The sequence below is a fragment of the Primulina huaijiensis genome, unplaced genomic scaffold, assembly GCF_012295235.1.
Source record: "Primulina huaijiensis isolate GDHJ02 unplaced genomic scaffold, ASM1229523v2 scaffold20025, whole genome shotgun sequence".
Taxonomy (NCBI): domain Eukaryota; kingdom Viridiplantae; phylum Streptophyta; class Magnoliopsida; order Lamiales; family Gesneriaceae; genus Primulina; species Primulina huaijiensis.
Genome location: NW_027351963.1, coordinates 32,400 through 49,516, shown reverse-complemented (window position 1 = coordinate 49,516; position 17,117 = coordinate 32,400). Strand labels below are relative to the sequence as shown.

At 36.2% G+C, this 17,117-nt stretch overlaps 3 protein-coding genes across 3 annotated transcripts; 1 reads left to right on the top strand and 2 right to left on the bottom strand.

Moving 5' to 3' along the window:
* Positions 1 to 143: 143 nt before the first annotated feature.
* Positions 144 to 905, bottom strand: LOC140966133 (probable calcium-binding protein CML25). The gene has a single exon (XM_073426485.1). The coding sequence runs from the start codon at positions 903 to 905 to the stop codon at positions 177 to 179; it is 729 nt and encodes a 242-aa protein (XP_073282586.1). The 3' UTR covers positions 144 to 176.
* Positions 906 to 1,204: 299 nt separating this feature from the next.
* On the top strand, positions 1,205 to 3,747 carry LOC140966138 (ankyrin repeat-containing protein At2g01680-like). Its single transcript, XM_073426490.1, has 3 exons — positions 1,205 to 1,668; positions 2,133 to 2,542; positions 2,640 to 3,747. The coding sequence occupies exons 1-3, from the start codon at positions 1,380 to 1,382 to the stop codon at positions 3,510 to 3,512; spliced, it is 1,572 nt and encodes a 523-aa protein (XP_073282591.1). The 5' UTR covers positions 1,205 to 1,379; the 3' UTR covers positions 3,513 to 3,747.
* A 199-nt stretch (positions 3,748 to 3,946) lies between these two features.
* Positions 3,947 to 16,497, bottom strand: LOC140966059 (protein VAC14 homolog). Its single transcript, XM_073426363.1, has 20 exons — positions 16,101 to 16,497; positions 15,824 to 15,937; positions 15,670 to 15,735; positions 13,880 to 13,969; positions 13,685 to 13,804; positions 13,549 to 13,577; positions 13,290 to 13,432; positions 13,118 to 13,212; positions 10,999 to 11,085; positions 10,795 to 10,902; positions 10,513 to 10,604; positions 10,270 to 10,351; positions 9,681 to 9,746; positions 9,082 to 9,197; positions 8,875 to 8,995; positions 8,474 to 8,635; positions 8,232 to 8,360; positions 6,256 to 6,324; positions 4,685 to 4,972; positions 3,947 to 4,324 (listed from the first exon to the last, which is right to left on the bottom strand). The coding sequence occupies exons 1-20, from the start codon at positions 16,188 to 16,190 to the stop codon at positions 4,229 to 4,231; spliced, it is 2,163 nt and encodes a 720-aa protein (XP_073282464.1). The 5' UTR covers positions 16,191 to 16,497; the 3' UTR covers positions 3,947 to 4,228.
* Between the last annotated feature and the right edge of the window lie 620 nt (positions 16,498 to 17,117).

Below are 17,117 nucleotides of genomic sequence, written 5' to 3'. Positions count from 1 at the left end.
TTAATGGAATTTTTGCTATAACTTTTGAATAAAAATCAAATTTAATTCTATCTTAAGAGGAGCTTCTACATGTACTACAAGGTTGAAGAAGGTTAAACGTTGAATGATAAAGATACTCGATCGCAGAGAATATTACAGAGAACGAATGGAATATATGGAAGAAGATAATCTCTGTCTCAGTCAATCTTTGGTTCCATGGCGGCATCAAAACGAGATCCCATTGTCATCATCACCTTAAACTCCTCGAAACTGATCTCCCCATTCCCATCTGAATCCACCCCGCTTATCATTTTCCTGCATTCAGCCAACGTGCATTCTTCTCCCAGGCTCATCAACACATCCTGCAGCTCCTCCGCTGAGATCGATCCGTTTTTATCGATATCAAATACCTGGAACGCGTCCCTCAGATTCTCCAAGATCTCGTCATGATCGATGTCCTTGGTGTTCAACTCGATGAATTCCTGTAAATTGATGAACCCGTCCCCGTCCGAATCCACCTCGCGAATCATGGTGTCCAGTTCCTCCTCCGTGGCGGTGTTCCCCAGGCTGCTCATTATAGAACCCAGCTCGGACGCAGAGATCTTGCCGTCTCCATTGACGTCGAATTTCTTGAAAACTTGCTCCAACTCCTCCTCGATCCTGACACGGGAACTCAGAGACGATGATCTGGAGTTTATGGGTTCGACATTCCCCGATGTGAGCGGCAGTCCTTCCCCACCACCGCGGCGTTGTTTCTTCTTCCGATTGAATAATGATTTAAGTCCCATGATCAAAATAAAAGGAAGCGAAGCGACAAAAAGGTTGTCGTCGGGATTGAATGAAAGATGAGAGAAAGAAACAATGTGAGACGAAGAGATCGAATCTGTATAAATGATTGCTTTGGATTGCAAGGCTAACACGTTCATTAATTTTTCGTATTTATAAAATTATTTTTTTGTGGTGATTCCATGTTATGCGGATATTTCTGAATTTCACCCACAGATTCATAGTATATCAAACATGGAAGCCTCAGGATCAATCAGCCCTTAAGAATATATATATTTTTGGAGTATATATATATCTTTCCATGTAAGATTGTGATTGAATCTAATATTTAATTTATTACTTAATAAATTTCAGTGGAACACGTCACATATCGAAAAAAGTTAAAAAGGGTCAATTTTTTCTCAACTTTAATTTAATATAAGACGATTGACTTTCTCATTTCACATCTACATTTTCATCACCATCACGACTCCTTTACACTGTTCCACGTAAACTCACATCTACTCCTTCACATAGCAGAACGGAGCAAGAAACAGAGCAAAAAAATCAGTTCAAAGATCGAAACTTAACTTTGTTTATGCGTGTTTTTTACTTGATTACAGTACAGTTAGTGAATGGATTCAAAATCTTTAAGATTCATAACCCACCAATCATTCTTCTCGGCCGTTCGATCTAATGACCTTGAATCCCTCAAGAGCATCGTCCAGAATGAAGGGCAAGATCTCTCTGTTTGGATGGCCCTTCAAAATGATGAGAAGCAGACTGCTTTGTATGTTTCTGCAGAGAATAATCTTGTCGAGGTTTTCAACTATTTGGTAGGTTTCTGTGATTTGGAGACTGTTATGATGAGGGCTAAAGGGGATATGGATACTTTCCATGTCGCTGCTGCCAGAGGCCATTTGGGTATAACCCATTTACTCCTTGTCAGTGGAATTTCTTGTAATTTGTATGCGTGGAGTGTGTGGTGTGTGTATTTTTTTGGTGTTCATGTTTTATACTTTTTGATTAATTTTGTGTGCGTGTGTGCTTAATTTTGAAGTTATGCAGATTGAATTTTAAGAAAGTTTCAGAAATTATTTGGTGTTTCTATATTGATCAAGGGATGGTTAGCTGAATTTAGTGAGAGTTTAGGTTAGACATTGAATGATGAGAAATACATAGCAATTGATATCGAATTGTGTGCTTAATTGTTATTTTTTGTCGAAATTGAAGATTCATGATTGTGAGAAGTTGGATCGGGATGTTTCTTTTTGTGTCGATGTATCATCGTTTTTGCCAAATGAAGTTTCAATTTTCTCGAAAACTACTGGTCTTGGAACTTTTGTCGATATTTCCACATAACGAAAGTCCTGATTTCTGGTGTTTAGGAATTGTTCAAGAACTGCTGAAGAAGTGGCCTGAGCTTTGCAAAGTATGCAACTCAACGAACACCAGCCCCCTTTACTCAGCTGCTTCCCAAGGTCATGTAGACGTAGTAAATGCGATACTCGATGCAGATGTGAGCTCGATGATGATTGTTCGGAAAAATGGGAAAACTCCATTGCACACAACTGCCAGATATGGTAGGTTAAACATCGTAAAAGCACTCGTCCAGAGGGATCCAGGTATTGTCTCTATTAAGGATAAGAAGGGCCAAACTGCCTTGCACATGGCTGTTAAAGGTCAGGAGACATCTGTGGTAGATGAATTACTGGAAGCTGATCACTCGATATTAAATGAACGGGACAAAAAGGGTAATATGGCTTTGCATATAGCTACTCGGAAGAATCGTTCTCAGGTATATATTAATTGATGTATATACTTATCATGAAAATTCTACTACCTTACTCTATATCGTGTTCTTATTGAACATAGAAATTGCTTTTCCATGTCAGATAGTTGGACTTTTACTGACTTACGCACATGTCGAGGTCAATGCCATAAATATTCAACGTGAAACTGCGATGGACATAGCAGAGAAACTTCAATACGGAGACTCAGCTCTGGAAATCAAGGAAGCTCTGGTCGAGGCTGGTGCCAAGCACGCAAGACACATAGGCCAAGCTGATGAAGCGATGGAACTCAAAAGAACCGTTAGTGACATTAAGCATGAAGTCCACTCCCAAATCAAACAGAACGAGAAAACACAGAGACGGGTCTCAGGAATTGCCAAAGAACTCAAGAAAATTCACAGAGAAGCCGTTCAAAATACCATCAACTCTGTCACGGTCGTTGCTGTTCTTGTGGCATCCATTGCTTTTCTTGCTCTATTTAACTTGCCCGGTCAGTATCTTTCAGACGGACCAGAAGTAGGCGAATCACGTATTTCAGAAACGGTTGCTTTCCGTGCGTTCTGTCTCTTAGATTCTACTGCCCTTTTCTTATCACTTTCTGTAGTAGTCGTTCAGATCACTTTGATTGCTTGGGAAACCAGAGCTCAAAAACAAGTAGTCTCAGTAGTGAATAAGATGATGTGGGCCGCCTGTATCAGCACTTGTGGGGCGTTTCTATCAATATCTTTTGTCGTCGTGGGGAAGAAAAGTTCTTGGATGGCGACTACGATAACTGTCGTTGGGGCTCCGATTCTCGTGGGGACTTTAATTAGTTTGTGTTACTTCGTTTTCCGACAGCATTTTGGAATATGTGGTAACAATTCTCAGAGACGGATCAGACGAGCAAGCGGAAGCAAATCGTTCTCATGGTCATATTCCGCAAATATTTCTGATTTGGATGATTATAATTCTGATGATAAGATATATGCATTATGAGAGTCATAAGTGCGAGGCTTAGTTTTTGCAGTCACTTGTTGCATAAATTCCCCAAATTTACACACCACTGGGTAAATCTTGGAGGGATGTTGTAGATATCATTTTGTTTTTTTTCCCACGCTTCCGCCGTAGGCCAATGGTCGGAGTTTAAGTTGGTTTGCGAATCCAGTTGTACATGTACTCGTATGTTTTCCAGGATCTATGTTTTATATGAAAGAAACTAATTGTTGGCTCATTCTGATCCCATAGGAACAGAAAAAACGTAAAACCTAGCAAATCTTTTTGTGCTTGAGAACCGACGTTGTCTCTATTAAAATTATTAGATTTTAAAATATACAATGCGTTTTGGAAAAATCTCAAGTCCGCTAAGTAAAATAATCTAATCATAGCCGTGTTAAGATACGTTGAGTACTTGTAGCCAATGAATTGAGATATAAGGAGAAACAAACTCAGTACAACCTAAACCCAACATCCATCTTTTTTTTCTCCCATATGGTTTCTCAATAAAAATAACATAACCATATGGGTGTGTAGCTGTTGATGAAAAAGAATAGCTTGGCAAGTCAGCCAAGAAATTTCCACTGCCAACCATGACAAACCCTTTAGGGTTCAATAGAGAAGCTATTAGGATATACAATTTACATATGCTAGAAAAACTCGGCAGCATTAAATAATGGAATCCTAGTTATAAATAACCTCAACACCAGTGCATAAGATTATTGCCCAGGACCTCTGCGTGACGGCATTGAAGGAGGCCTATTTTTTTCTTGCGACGATGGAGGACGACTTGGTTCTTCTGGTCTTTGTACGTCCTGAACAAAAGATAAACATTTGGCCGCAGAACAATTCACAAGTTAATTATCAGCAAATATAGTGCAAACGTTTTTGGTGCAGTGTAAGAGCTGTTAAAAGAAAAAAAAAATCACTGAAAAATATTTGAACATAAGAACATTTCAAGAGTCGAGAGCGTTAAGCAACCGAATCCAACTTTGTATGAGAGTATTTCATTCTAACCTTGGGCTCAGCTAGAATTTATTTTAAGATAGGGTTGTATGTAAATGAGCAATAAATCCATCTATTTCTTTTTAAAAGAAAATTGAACAGATATCGCAATTGAATAAAAATCCCATATAACAAACTATATTGATATCCAGAAACTAAGCACAACAAACCTTTCCAGATGAAGCAGAATTGTAACGCGATTGAGCCTGAGATTTAGTATGCATGCGATGTTGCTGCTGCACATGCTTAAACTGCCGCAGTCTTGAGTCAAAGTCCATACCGCCATGCATGTTATGTGGATCTTCACTGATGTCACCATCTGAAACTTGCAATCCGCCTACATGCTTACCTTCCAACAAAGTACTTCCTGGTGACATGCGCTTGTATTGCTCACCACTGAAAGAGTATGGGGGTACAGTTTTTAACCTCGTCTGGAGGATCTTGAATGCTACACTTTGCTGCATTGATGCATGAGAAGAGACTTATCAAACAGAATTAATGGCCATGAAATAATAAAGTACAAGTATATTCAGCAAAATTATGTTAAATGAACAGAACAAGCGTCCATTTATTTCTCATAGAATGGGTCTTACCTTTATGGTTTTTGAAAATAATATTTGAAACAGATTTTTTCCCACGAAACAGAAACAAATACTCGAGTTTTAATAATTCCTTCAGCAGTGCAAAACAAAGAAATATGCAAAGCGTAATCGAGGGAATCAATGCACTCAAAAGACCTATGACCACGCATATATACATATGGAAATATTAGTGAATTGAACTGGACCCTCCATCAATCGAGGAAGAATACCCAAGTTGATAAAACCCAGTGATGGATTTTCCATTCCCAAGAAAAAACATTCTGATCTCCTACCATATATGTAATCCTTGTATTAGGTAGTCCCGCTAACAAATGAGATTACCACCAAATTTCTATTGCTACACCGCTACTAACTTCTATCGAAGCCTGCAAAAGTTCTTAGGAGTGTAATACAATACAAGGGCATTTAAAGATTGTGTGAATAGAGAGAAATCATGGATACAAATATACGCAGTTCTTCAAAACCAACATGCAGGCTTTAGGACTGATGCATATTCGGTTTTAAGCTACCAACTATCCAGCTCTCCCAAGAAATATGCAGATCTTTTTCTGGCCAGGGCAGACTTGTGGCCGAAAACTGCTTATTATTTTGTTATTTATACAGTGTCTTATTTACCAATTTCCTTGGGTTGTGGTGTTTGTTGTCTGTCTTTAAGACTTGTTTTCAAGGAATGTTCATTTGAGGATAGTGTTGTCAATTGTTTGCTTGTAAAGCATTCTTCTCTACTGGTTCCATTTGCTACAATGAATTACTAAAATTAACATTTGCATTTAATTATATGACAGTTGCTCTTTGAAGTTAAAAAAAATTGTGTAAAATAGTTTCTTGTCCTTGGTTAATGTGCACTTTCTTCCCTCCCAGTCCTTCAAGCATCTCAACTTCAATCTTTGTCTGCATGCTCCTACTGATTGATTAATTTCCCATCAACTATCGTTTTTACATTTTTCTCAGGCCAATATTTCACAGTAGTTCGGCAAAGAGGAATTGAATTTAAAACATCAAATCAACAATGTGCCTGATAAAACAGGCCAAACAATAAACCCTAGAAGCTATGTGGAAGGAATCTGCAATGAGGCCATCATCTGCAGTTGAGATTTCTAACATGCTGATTAAACTAAGAAACTGGTGAGCATATATACCTGGGGAAGTAACATCAGAAGACCATACAAGGCTTTCAACAACCATATATATCTTCCAGGTTCAAGAAGCTGCAATAGGCAAATAAGAGATGTATAATGACATAAATAAAAGGTTTTGTACATGAGATGTTTAACAAATAATAAAGACAAGTGCTGCGATAATATTTTGTCATTAACTTACAGAGGTAATGAATGAAAGATCAGAATTAGAACTTATAAAGCACAGGATGAGAGAATGTTCAAGAACCAACAAAACAAGTATCAAAAGGCAAGTGAATAATTGTCATCGATACCATTTCCGCATGGTAATAAAACCTGACAATCAACGACAGTTCTCGATAGCAATTAAGTCATGAAAAAAGAGGAGGACCAAGATCATCTATTGTTGCATTGTTCTCTCACGAGGGGAATATGGATAAAAGTGTTGCAAGAGTTGGGTTTCGAGTAAACAGTTCCAAGAAAGGTGCAGGACTTGTTCCTTTTCGAGCCAGGCTTAACTTCCCGAGAAAAGGACTAGGACCTTTTGGTATTTGGTAATTCATTGTATCTTTTGGTCAGTTTGTCTAGAACGGAACAAAAGAATCTTCAAAGACGCAACATAGTCTAGAGACGAGATCTGGGAGAAGATCAAATTCAGAGTTGCCAGCTGGTCGACTAGGTTGCCAGAGTTTAGTCACCTCTTCGACTCTTCATATCAGATCTAGTTAGAGATTGGAAATTTATTTACAGCTGACAATACTGTTGTAGTCGTTCTAGGGTGCTTAGCGGACTTCTCATCCGCCCTTTTGTGATTTTTTCTACTATTATAATAAAATTATCGTTTCGGATCAAAAAATATATATTTACGAAATTGCCCCGGTTATAAATAGCTTCCTGCGCCCATTTCAAGACTTCAACAACTGCATTCAAGTAAGAGTATGCTTGTATCTGTGCCCAACATATAATTCTGATTACAGCAGAACATGGATTCGAGATAATTCACATTTTTAAGCAAAGATGAATGAACACCATTTTCTTGATCAAATACAACTAAGACTTTATTGCCACTCAGCTTCTCCACACCAATGCTCACACCACATTCCAACGGCTAAAATTTATATGGTCCCTCTTCTTGTGGTCTAACTTATCTATTGTAAATGGACCATTACCAGAGCAAACATGCACAAAAATAAGCATTGATTACACACATAGCTTCACAAGTTCACATACATAAGTTTCAAGGCTAAACAGAGAAAAAGTTTAACACAAGTGACAAGTTGACAAAGTTGCTTAAATACATAGTTGTCAAAAGCATGAGGTCCAAAAAAGCGCTCAAGTGTTTGCCTAATTAAATATTATCCCCCCCAAAAGTAAAAGATTCAAACAATACATTATTTAGTATTACATGCATCGATATAATTGTTTCTATACAATAATACTTTCTTAAAGGGATAAATAGGGACAAGAATTGGGCCAGCTTTGGTCTGCTATGAAAAGAGACTAACGCAAAAGGATGAGATTCATTCTAATATTCAAAGATATTAATCTAAAAGAAAAAAATTCTTATCGATAAATTAGGCAGAGGCGGCAGCGGCGAGCTGGAGACTATCGGTAAGGTAGAGCCCAGAGGAGCAGAGGCAGAAGAACAGCCAAAGAGAAATCGATCGATAAGTTACTTAGGGTTTTTTTATTATTTTTTTTAATTATTCAGCACAATTTTTTTAAAAAATGGAGCGCTTTTCTCTCGAGCTCACCGAAGCGCGAGCTTCGTAGATGTTGTGCCCTTCGGAGCTCTCCGAGCGCTTCGTGGCACTTTGCGCTTAAGGGCTAGCTTTTGACAACTATGCTTAAATAGGTGAAAATTTTTTACATGTGCATCCCAAGTCTGTTTATAAGAGAAAGCTGTTACGGAAACCAATTATGTAAGTTGAAATTGTCACGTCTGTAGTAGAAGAAAGTCGAAATTTGTCATAGCTAGCCACATTTACTAAAATTACCTGTAATCTAAGGTAAGCAAAGGTAGGAGTCTCCAGAAGGTGGATCAATTTATCCAATTGGACTAAGAACTTGACATTAATATCTTCCTCAGCCAGAGATTGGATAATAGAACCCGCATGCTGATATGTCTGCATAGCAATGCCATCAATAAGATAAACGTACTGACATTGAAAGAAATCACGGCAGAGGCAAAGACAAAGGCAGGTAAAGAGATGCTGACCACTAATCACGAAGCTCGTACCTGAGTTAACAAGCAAAGGCTTGTGATAGCCATTGGTGAGTGGCACCACGAAGCATATAGAGATAGAAATAAATTTTTTCCAGCTTCATTCAACAGTGATTGTTTTAGGAGATCTCTAATGCCAGCCAACTCGGAAGAAGTGAGTAAAATCAAGTTCAGAGCCTGAAACGAAAAAACGGGCACATTCACAGGAATATCTCTTGCTGACCAACCGGCAGACCCCAACCTTACCACAAATAGAAAGAAGCAAAAAGAATAAAACCTAAAAACAAGGAGTATACAATTACTGGAAATCATAAATAAGCAAAAGAAGTAAATATTGAAACTGGTTATCTATCGATGGTAGACAAGACCAAAAAGAATGAAGCACGATAATACTCCAGGTGTGAACAACACAGTACTTGAACCATGGTTGATGCAAAATCCAAATCTGGTTCCCCTTGAAGTATTGCGGAAAGCTTCCGATACATGGTTTCAGCATCAAGTAGCACACAAAGTCTACGAATTATCAGGGCGCCACGCCTGCAAGAACAAAGGTTTACTTTACTCAAACAATATCAAATAAAGTTATTTCAGTATACTCATAGAAGCACAGACAAATAACTCACTTCTCCAAGAGAGAATAGTCATCTCTAAAATTTTCAATTAAATACAAAGTGAGCTGATGAAAATGCTTCTCATCTTTGGCAATACATGCATGGACTTCAAGTACCAGCAGCACAACCTGAGACCAAATGGAAACAAGGAGAATATTTGTTACTATCCAGAAATTAAATCTCCCGTGATGAGAAATGAAAGTGTTGACCAACATAAAAGAGCACACCAAATGTAAAGAATGTTAAAAAGTTGGACATGACACATATCCAATCAGTCACATCCACAAATTGTAAGTTAAATGGTGCTGAAGTTAATGTAAACTCAACACAGTAGACCTCCAATCTGTAGAACATGATTGAGAAATTTCCACAACTAGTGTAGGCGAGTAAAGCATCAAATCAATAGAGACGTAGAAATATGTAAATGAAGCATTTCACCTATCATATGGTTCTTACACGCAAAATGTAATATTTGACTGCATAGTTTATAAAGCAAAGAAACTAAATCTTACAATGTCTCCATCAAAAAGATTACAGGCTAAAATTGAAGCAGAAATTGGTTTTAAAAAGTTAGGCATTGAGAAAGTGTGGAAAGTGAGAGGAGAAAATACCTCATCAGATGGATCTGAAAGTGCCGTCAGAAGAGTTTTAAAGATATCATTCAAAAATGATAGAACCTGTTTCAAGTAAGAAAATGGAAAGTGAAAATCTACTCATCAATTCCCAAAATGATGTGATTGAAAGTTCAACAATTTTGCAATGCTAGTAAAATGCCCACAATCAAATATTTTTATTGATCAAAGATTTTCGACCAACTGTCGGTGAAAAGAGAACACAATTAAGCACAGCAGGACTTCCTTTAAGATTCCAAGTTTCACTCCTACAGTACGTCTACAAAAAACTCCAATTCTTACAAATTAATCAATCACATATACGAGACCTAAATCTCAAATTTAGCATAATATATGCATTCAACATAAGCTTTTACTGAATTTGCAAAATGTCTGATAGTGCACAACTATACAGAAAATCATTTTTTACTCTTCGATGAGTAGATGATTCATTCTATTAGTATTGTGTGGATGAGATGCTATACCAGTTCAAACTCCACAAATACTAAAAGGTGTACTTCCATGGATATGCATTACGAAAATTTCTTTTAAATAATGTTCCTTGGAAATAGGAAATATTCATCATCACCTCTGTTCGATGTCGGTTTAAAAGGGCCGATATCCAGCGTAGAGCTTCAATACGCGTTGCCTCCCATTCAGTAGACAGATGACTGACACATCGAAAAAATTAAATTTCAACAACACAACTCATCCACCAAAAGGCATTGGGAAAAGCAACTATAGCACTATGTAATATCTGATCACCTTCTATAAGGGCCATCAATAAACCACAAGTGAAATAAACCTAGTTTTTCAAATAGGAAAAAGATACCTCCTAGCTACAGAAAGAATTGCTCCGATATCGAATCCTTCAGCTGGATCAGCTTTCATTCCACGAAGCTCTTCATTTGTTTCACGAGCAACCTGAATGTCAAACAATAACATAAGTCTGCACCCGCTAGAACAAAGAAAAAATTGGGGAGGTCAAGGAAGACATGCAACAAATTAATGACAATTCAGTTTACAAGTCCTTACAGGTGAATCAGTTCTTTCGAAAAATGTGGGATACAATGTTGAAGCATTTTTTTTGGTCAACAAGAAGATTGAAACTTACAACTCTTATTTTCTCTTCCTTGTCTGATATGCAAGGTAAAATTGCACCAAGAATATCAGCATAATAAGGTACGAGTTGATCACCACCAAGTTTTACAAACTCATTAATCTGCAGAGAGAAGTTGTGCACAAAACTAAATCTGACAGAATGAAAACCAAAAAATATCTTACTACCACACATCATAAAAGCACATAAAGGACTTGCCCAGGTAATAGCAGTCAATCGAGTAAACTCATCAGGTGAAGCTGCCCTTTGCACTAGTATCTCAGCCATTCGACCATAATCTACAGACTTCAAAAGTAGCACTTCTCAAACAATTGCTAAAAAGGTAAACTAATGTTCAAAATAACAAAGGTAAATCAGAGGGCAAAACTGAACATATAAATATTTAGGTAGCGTTCTAATACGAGATCTGTGGAAATGTCTCCTATTTTAGGAATGCACACAACGTTATCAAGTCTTCAATATGACATCACAGTATCCAATTTCGGTCAAGCCATGCCCTTTATAAGCACTGAATGATCTTCCGGTAATACGAAAGATGGTTGGTTCGTTCATTATGAGGAAGTGAAATTCAAGATGGGCTTTTATTTTTCTGCAGTTCTAGAGTTTTTTTTCTAGTCAGGAACTAGAAGGTTGGTCTTCTCCCATCAAATCAATCACTGAATTCATACCAGGATTAGAGGGAATCAAGATAAAAACTCACTTGCAGGGAAATGTTGTTCTCCGTGGGTATAACACCGGTCAAGATTAAAGGCACAAAACATAATCCTTATTTCAGCAATCAACTTGATATCAAGAATATCAAAGTTATGGAGAAATATTCAATGAGAGGGCTAGAATTGATAAGAACGAGAGAAAAAATCACATTAGGTATTAGGTACAGTCGCATAAATTCTCAACATAAAGAAGGAACAATGCTGGAGAAGGGGATGAGGATGAGGAGTTCCAAAATGATATGGCAAAGAAAGGTGATCTGACCAACAATTAGCCGATAAATCGATCAAAGAACAAGGTACTTGAAAGTAAATTCTGACGAGAATATTTCGGGTGAAATCCACATACATAACACAGAAGCAAAAATTAATCGATAAATGATCAAATAAATAGGGTTCCCAGAGAGTGAATGCCTCCATTAGCAAAATTGTTTCTTACCCTACCTTTCAACTTGTTCGTACAAAATCAACAAAGGCATTCTGGCAGTTCTGTCAATCGTTTTATTGTTAAATACCAAATGGGTAGGGTTTGCTAATTACCGATTGTTTCCGTTCAAGAAACGTGCTTTCCTCATTTAAGATAAAATAGAGTTTAGTAAGGAAATAAAAGTCGTCATAAGATAGCCAAGTCCATAAAGAGCAAGCACAATTAGAAGTTTGATGCATTTCCATTCCTTGTCATTCATTCCGTGTTCGTTTGAAATAGAAATCTTTCCAATTTCAGATCTATGCATTCTATAAATATTTTATGGATTGAACAGGAACAGTTTATCACTCCTAACTTCTCAAAACCTCATCTAAAAAGGTTAAACATATAACTCAAAAAATTATGTTACCCATTTTTGCATGGTCAAAGTTTTCCTTTTTCAAAAACATTCCAAAACTCAAAAATTGAGATTTCTCAATCGTAGGTGTAATATATGGTATTACGTGAAAACTGTGGAAACATTTTGATCTTCACTTCTAGGATTCAAATGATATTCAATCTCCAATGTCATCTTAGCTGATGATTATATTGTGTCTGGATTCTTCCCTCTCTCGTTTTTTTCATTGTTATTCTCGTTTTGGTGGGAAAGAATCATTAAGTAGCTATTATGTTTACTGAGAATTCTAAGATTGTGTTCCTTCATATTGCTCATACAAGATATTATAGCATGCTTGGGAGCCGTCAAGTCAATTACCATATCTCAATTTGAGGTAAAAATTAGTATTTGAGGCTTTTGATTCCTACCATGGTGAGAAACCAGTTAAGTTTTCCAAGAAAAATTATTAGTTGGAAAGGATTCTTTTCAAATTTACAAGATAATTGTTCCTGTAAGACGTTCTCGACTTCTTTGTCACACGCTGTCCCACATCGTTCGATGAATCTAGAAAAGTTCGTGTTCACTGACTAATTTCAGTGGTGTGTGTACAAAGTAACATGGAGTTGGTGAGCAAGAATACTGAAAAAAATTAATCGATATACTCATATACCCTAACAAATTGGTTACAGGAGAAGGTTCTTTTCCTTTAATCCTCATGGCTCATTAAAAGGCAAGATTCCTCAACAAATGCTCGTCTCTAATCACAACTAAAGAAATTAATGATGTAGCATCACTGAATCTTACTGGAGAGTTCTTGATCTCTTGAAGAAATTCAGAAAGTGCAGAATCAGCTTGTTGCCTTATTTCATGGCTAGAATCACTAAGCATGTTAAATAAGCCTGCAATTTCATCACCAATGTGAGAACATACATCTGTAAGAATATTATAGATTGTGAATGTATTTTGATCTTCTCACCATCGAGAAAATCAGGGAGAAACCCCAGCATATCAATATCTGGTACACTATCTAGAACAGTAATCCATCCTACCAGAAATTGGCGTACATAAGGGTTTAGGACATTCATTCGTTCTCTCAACAATGGAATAAATTCTTCAATGCTGAGTCAGGTGAAAATGGCAGCAGTAGAAAGTTAAATGATTGCTGCATTATTAGAGAAATCAAAGAATTCAGTTTGATACACTGCTATGTGAACAAAATAGGCGAGACAGCAGACCTAAACTGATCACTCTCCGTGACAATATCCTGCATTACAAGCAGCCAAAATTAGCAATAATGAAAAAATTTGTACCTATATATGTTATGCATAAATATATGCATGCATGCAAACTCCAAAAAAATAAACCACATACCTTTACAAGTCTATCTAAAAGATGAGCAGCGCTCTGTACGTTAGGATCTGAATCTGCCGAAAGCTTACACAGCGCGTCAAAAATCTGGTTGAAGAACACGATAAAATCGCCTCTCACGACCTGTCAATTTGCAATCACGACACCTAAAATACACAAGGAAAAATGGAACATAACAGAAGTCCTCAGTTTTTGTACCTTTGCAATGTTATACAGAGCTTCACAAGCATAATATCGAACTCGGCTGTCTTGATCAGAAAAGGAAGCTAAAACGGGGGGTACAATATGCTGGAGCAACCACAGAAGAGAGAGGCATTATATCAAACAAACTTCACCAGAAACACCCGAAGAAACAATGAACCAGACAAATAGGAAGCAAAAGAAGAGAAGGAAATATGAATCAGCTATAAGAAAAATGGCACGTAAGAACTCATATGCATGCACTATAGTTTTACTTCAAGGGAGGAAAATGTTTTCTATTCTTCTGATTCTCAAAATGGAGAATTCAACTCTTACCCAACAGCGGTCGCTTATAGGTGAATCAAACTAATATCAAGTCCGAAGGAGCGAGCTGCTTACCAACTGGCAACCTTGACTCATTTTCAGGGAGGAAAGTATATTCATTTTTATACATGAATTAACTTAACAAGCAAAAAAGGTCAAGTTCCATGCAGTGCAATTTTGAAAGTGTTACTTCTGTGACATTACAGACCAGTTTCTAGCATTCATTACCATCTCAACATTCGCATAAAATTGAAATGAACGGACTGATTAACACACTTGGGCCAAGGAAATCATGCCCGATAATTAGATATTCCTCTAAAAAGGGTAAACCTGAGCAACGTGTGATCCTTCTGTTGTACTCTGTGTGTTTTGAGGCATACCTCACATTTACAAGATACGGTAGCAACATATCACGGAATCTTATACACAAAGTTAGCTAATTCATTAGCTCTTAGCATTTAAAAATTATTCTATTTTAAAATCATTATTTCTTTCTTTAATCTATAATTCCCAAGTGCCCTTAAAATTAACTTGAGTTCAAGATACCTCATCTTTCCACAAAACACAATCCATCCTCACCCAGTAGTCTCAATCGCTGAATCACAAAGTCCAAATTTCAATACCTTAACCAATTCAGCAAAATTTACTGAAATAAAAACTAAAAAGATAGGTACATCCGAGTACACAAAGTCACAAACTATAAAATGTTACAAGGCTACGGGATCAGAAGTGATGGATTAGATAAGAATATCCCTCAGTTTATTCCATCCAAATAGGTACACTAGACCACTGGCATTCCCTGCATCCTGCAATAGATAGAGCATAACTTGCTTGGCCATTTTTATGCCTAACTGGTTGCTACATTTAAACAGGAAGGAGCTTAGCAAGCTTCACCTTTTGAGTTCCCTGAAGCAGGAATCTAAATGTGTTTACTATGCCCAAAAGGCCAAAACATTATATATAGGCAATAATATAGGCATTCAGCCATGAATATTCATGAAAACTGCAAATTTTTATATTCAATGACAGCAACAGCATGTGGTTTCTTAAATTCTAAAGCATCAATGGTAAATCAAAAAACAAAGGAATCAGGTTTTCCTAGAATCCAGACAATTAAATCAACTGTATGATTGCATTTCTAAGGTGATTAGCTTCTCATAAACTAACCAGATTAGTGTAAATTAATAAGACGTGATGATTTTATCATTTCATGTGATTAAAATCGGCACTGAAGTCAATTAACAGATGAGAAAACTAGATGGCAATCTGATACATTCTGTTAAGAAAATGTTCTTTCCTTGTCTGACCGCTGTCAAATAATAAGCAGTTGCACAAACAAAGAAGAACCAAAATATATTTATTAGAGACGCTTTTAAATTTTAAAAGGTATTGTTACAATAAAAGGATAAAAATTCAAAAATCCAGGAGTGGAAGAAACTGAAAAAAACAAATATGAAACTGGATCTTCACTTTAACATTCTTACTTCAAGATGCTGCGAGGCATTTGATGTCAAAGCCACTGTAGCTGCTGCCAATCCTATCAACCCTCCCTAAAAATAGAAAAAAAACAAATGAAACCTTTTAGCTAACATACTAGATGAATGAACTCCAACATTGACTATGAAACTAGTAGCATACTTTCCGATGATTCGCCTGGGGTGAATAAGTGTATTCGTTGGCTAACAAATTGATCACGGCCTTGATTTTTTCGTGATCCCCAGCACCGACTAATTGCTTTACTATCCCTTCCACCTAGATTTAATCAAAACCTCCAGAATATAAAAATGACTGACAAAATGGAAGCCCGATACACACTTGTAAGCCGAATATTTCAAACTCACGACAAATTTTCCAAAAAGGCACGCTCGTACACACTAACATAAAAACACGCATATCCCCGTACGTAATGCATTACCTCCAAAGCAGCATTTTTGCGCTTTTCATAGAGCTTATCGGAAAGATTACGAAGAACAGCTGCTGGAATCACAGACAGCGCATCCGCCATAACAAATCCCCAGGAAAAAGAAACTGAAAATCTTTCCTTTTAATTTAGCTACGTAACATTTAAACGAATCTTCGATAAAAAGACTGTCAGTAGATCTAATGAAAAATTGATTGACGATAAGAAGGGAATCTGCAAGGTCGACAGCTTGTTAATTGAATCGGAATTTTCGACTACGAAAATTTCGAGAGAGAAATTCTTGGTCTTTTCTTGATTTGTTCGTTTCCAAAATTAGGGTTTTTTTTATCCCGATCAGCATGCGAGGAAATTTGGCAAAAGGTTTGGCAAGAAAATCGGCCTGGACTCGTGAAATGACTCAAGTAGCCATCGTTTTTCTTTGGAATTTTAAATAAAATGAATTTAAATACGTAACGTAAAATTTTTCTTTTTCATTTTCATTAAAATTTAATTTTTATTAGAACCTTATTTTTTTATTAAAAAAGGTACATATGAAATAGTAGTCAACAATTTTAAAAAAAAAAACAATTTGGAAAATAAGTAATATATCGATCCCGATGAACATTATAAAAACATAAAATATTATTTTATTAATACAACCTAAATAAATAAAAGCAATATATATATATACATAAATAAAAGCAATATATATATATATAATAAATAAAAATATAAAATATTAATTAATTAGTTTTTTATTAATATATAAATTTATTTAAATTTCATTTGTAAAACAACAAAATTCATTTCATAGAGTTAAATCCTTATCATCATCGAGAAATATTTTTATTTATTTCATTCCAATCTTTTTAGTAGATTAATACGTAAGACAATTTATCTACATGTAAAATCTTTTATTAGAATAAATATTTTTATTGATTGATTTATTATTTTTTATTATTATTTATTAAATTCATTAATTAAATTTTTACTAAGTACTTCTACATTTTTGAATGCTACGCGTATTGAGAA

What these genes read in the sequence shown, in the direction of transcription:
- LOC140966138 (XM_073426490.1), top strand. Translation starts at nt 1,380, where the DNA reads ATGGATTCAAAATCTTTAAGATTCATAACCCACCAATCATTCTTCTCG. An exon ending in TGCTGCCAGAGGCCATTTGG is followed by an intron (nt 1,669 to 2,132) that starts GTATAACCCATT and finishes TCTGGTGTTTAG; the next exon opens with GAATTGTTCAAGAACTGCTG. An exon ending in CTCGGAAGAATCGTTCTCAG is followed by an intron (nt 2,543 to 2,639) that starts GTATATATTAAT and finishes TTTCCATGTCAG; the next exon opens with ATAGTTGGACTTTTACTGAC.
- LOC140966133 (XM_073426485.1), bottom strand. Translation starts at nt 905, where the DNA reads ATGAACGTGTTAGCCTTGCAATCCAAAGCAATCATTTATACAGATTCG.
- LOC140966059 (XM_073426363.1), bottom strand. Translation starts at nt 16,190, where the DNA reads ATGGCGGATGCGCTGTCTGTGATTCCAGCAGCTGTTCTTCGTAATCTT. An exon ending in GCAAAAATGCTGCTTTGGAG is followed by an intron (nt 15,938 to 16,100) that starts GTAATGCATTAC and finishes GATTAAATCTAG; the next exon opens with GTGGAAGGGATAGTAAAGCA. An exon ending in AGGAAGAGAAAATAAGAGTT is followed by an intron (nt 10,605 to 10,794) that starts GTAAGTTTCAAT and finishes TTTGACATTCAG; the next exon opens with GTTGCTCGTGAAACAAATGA.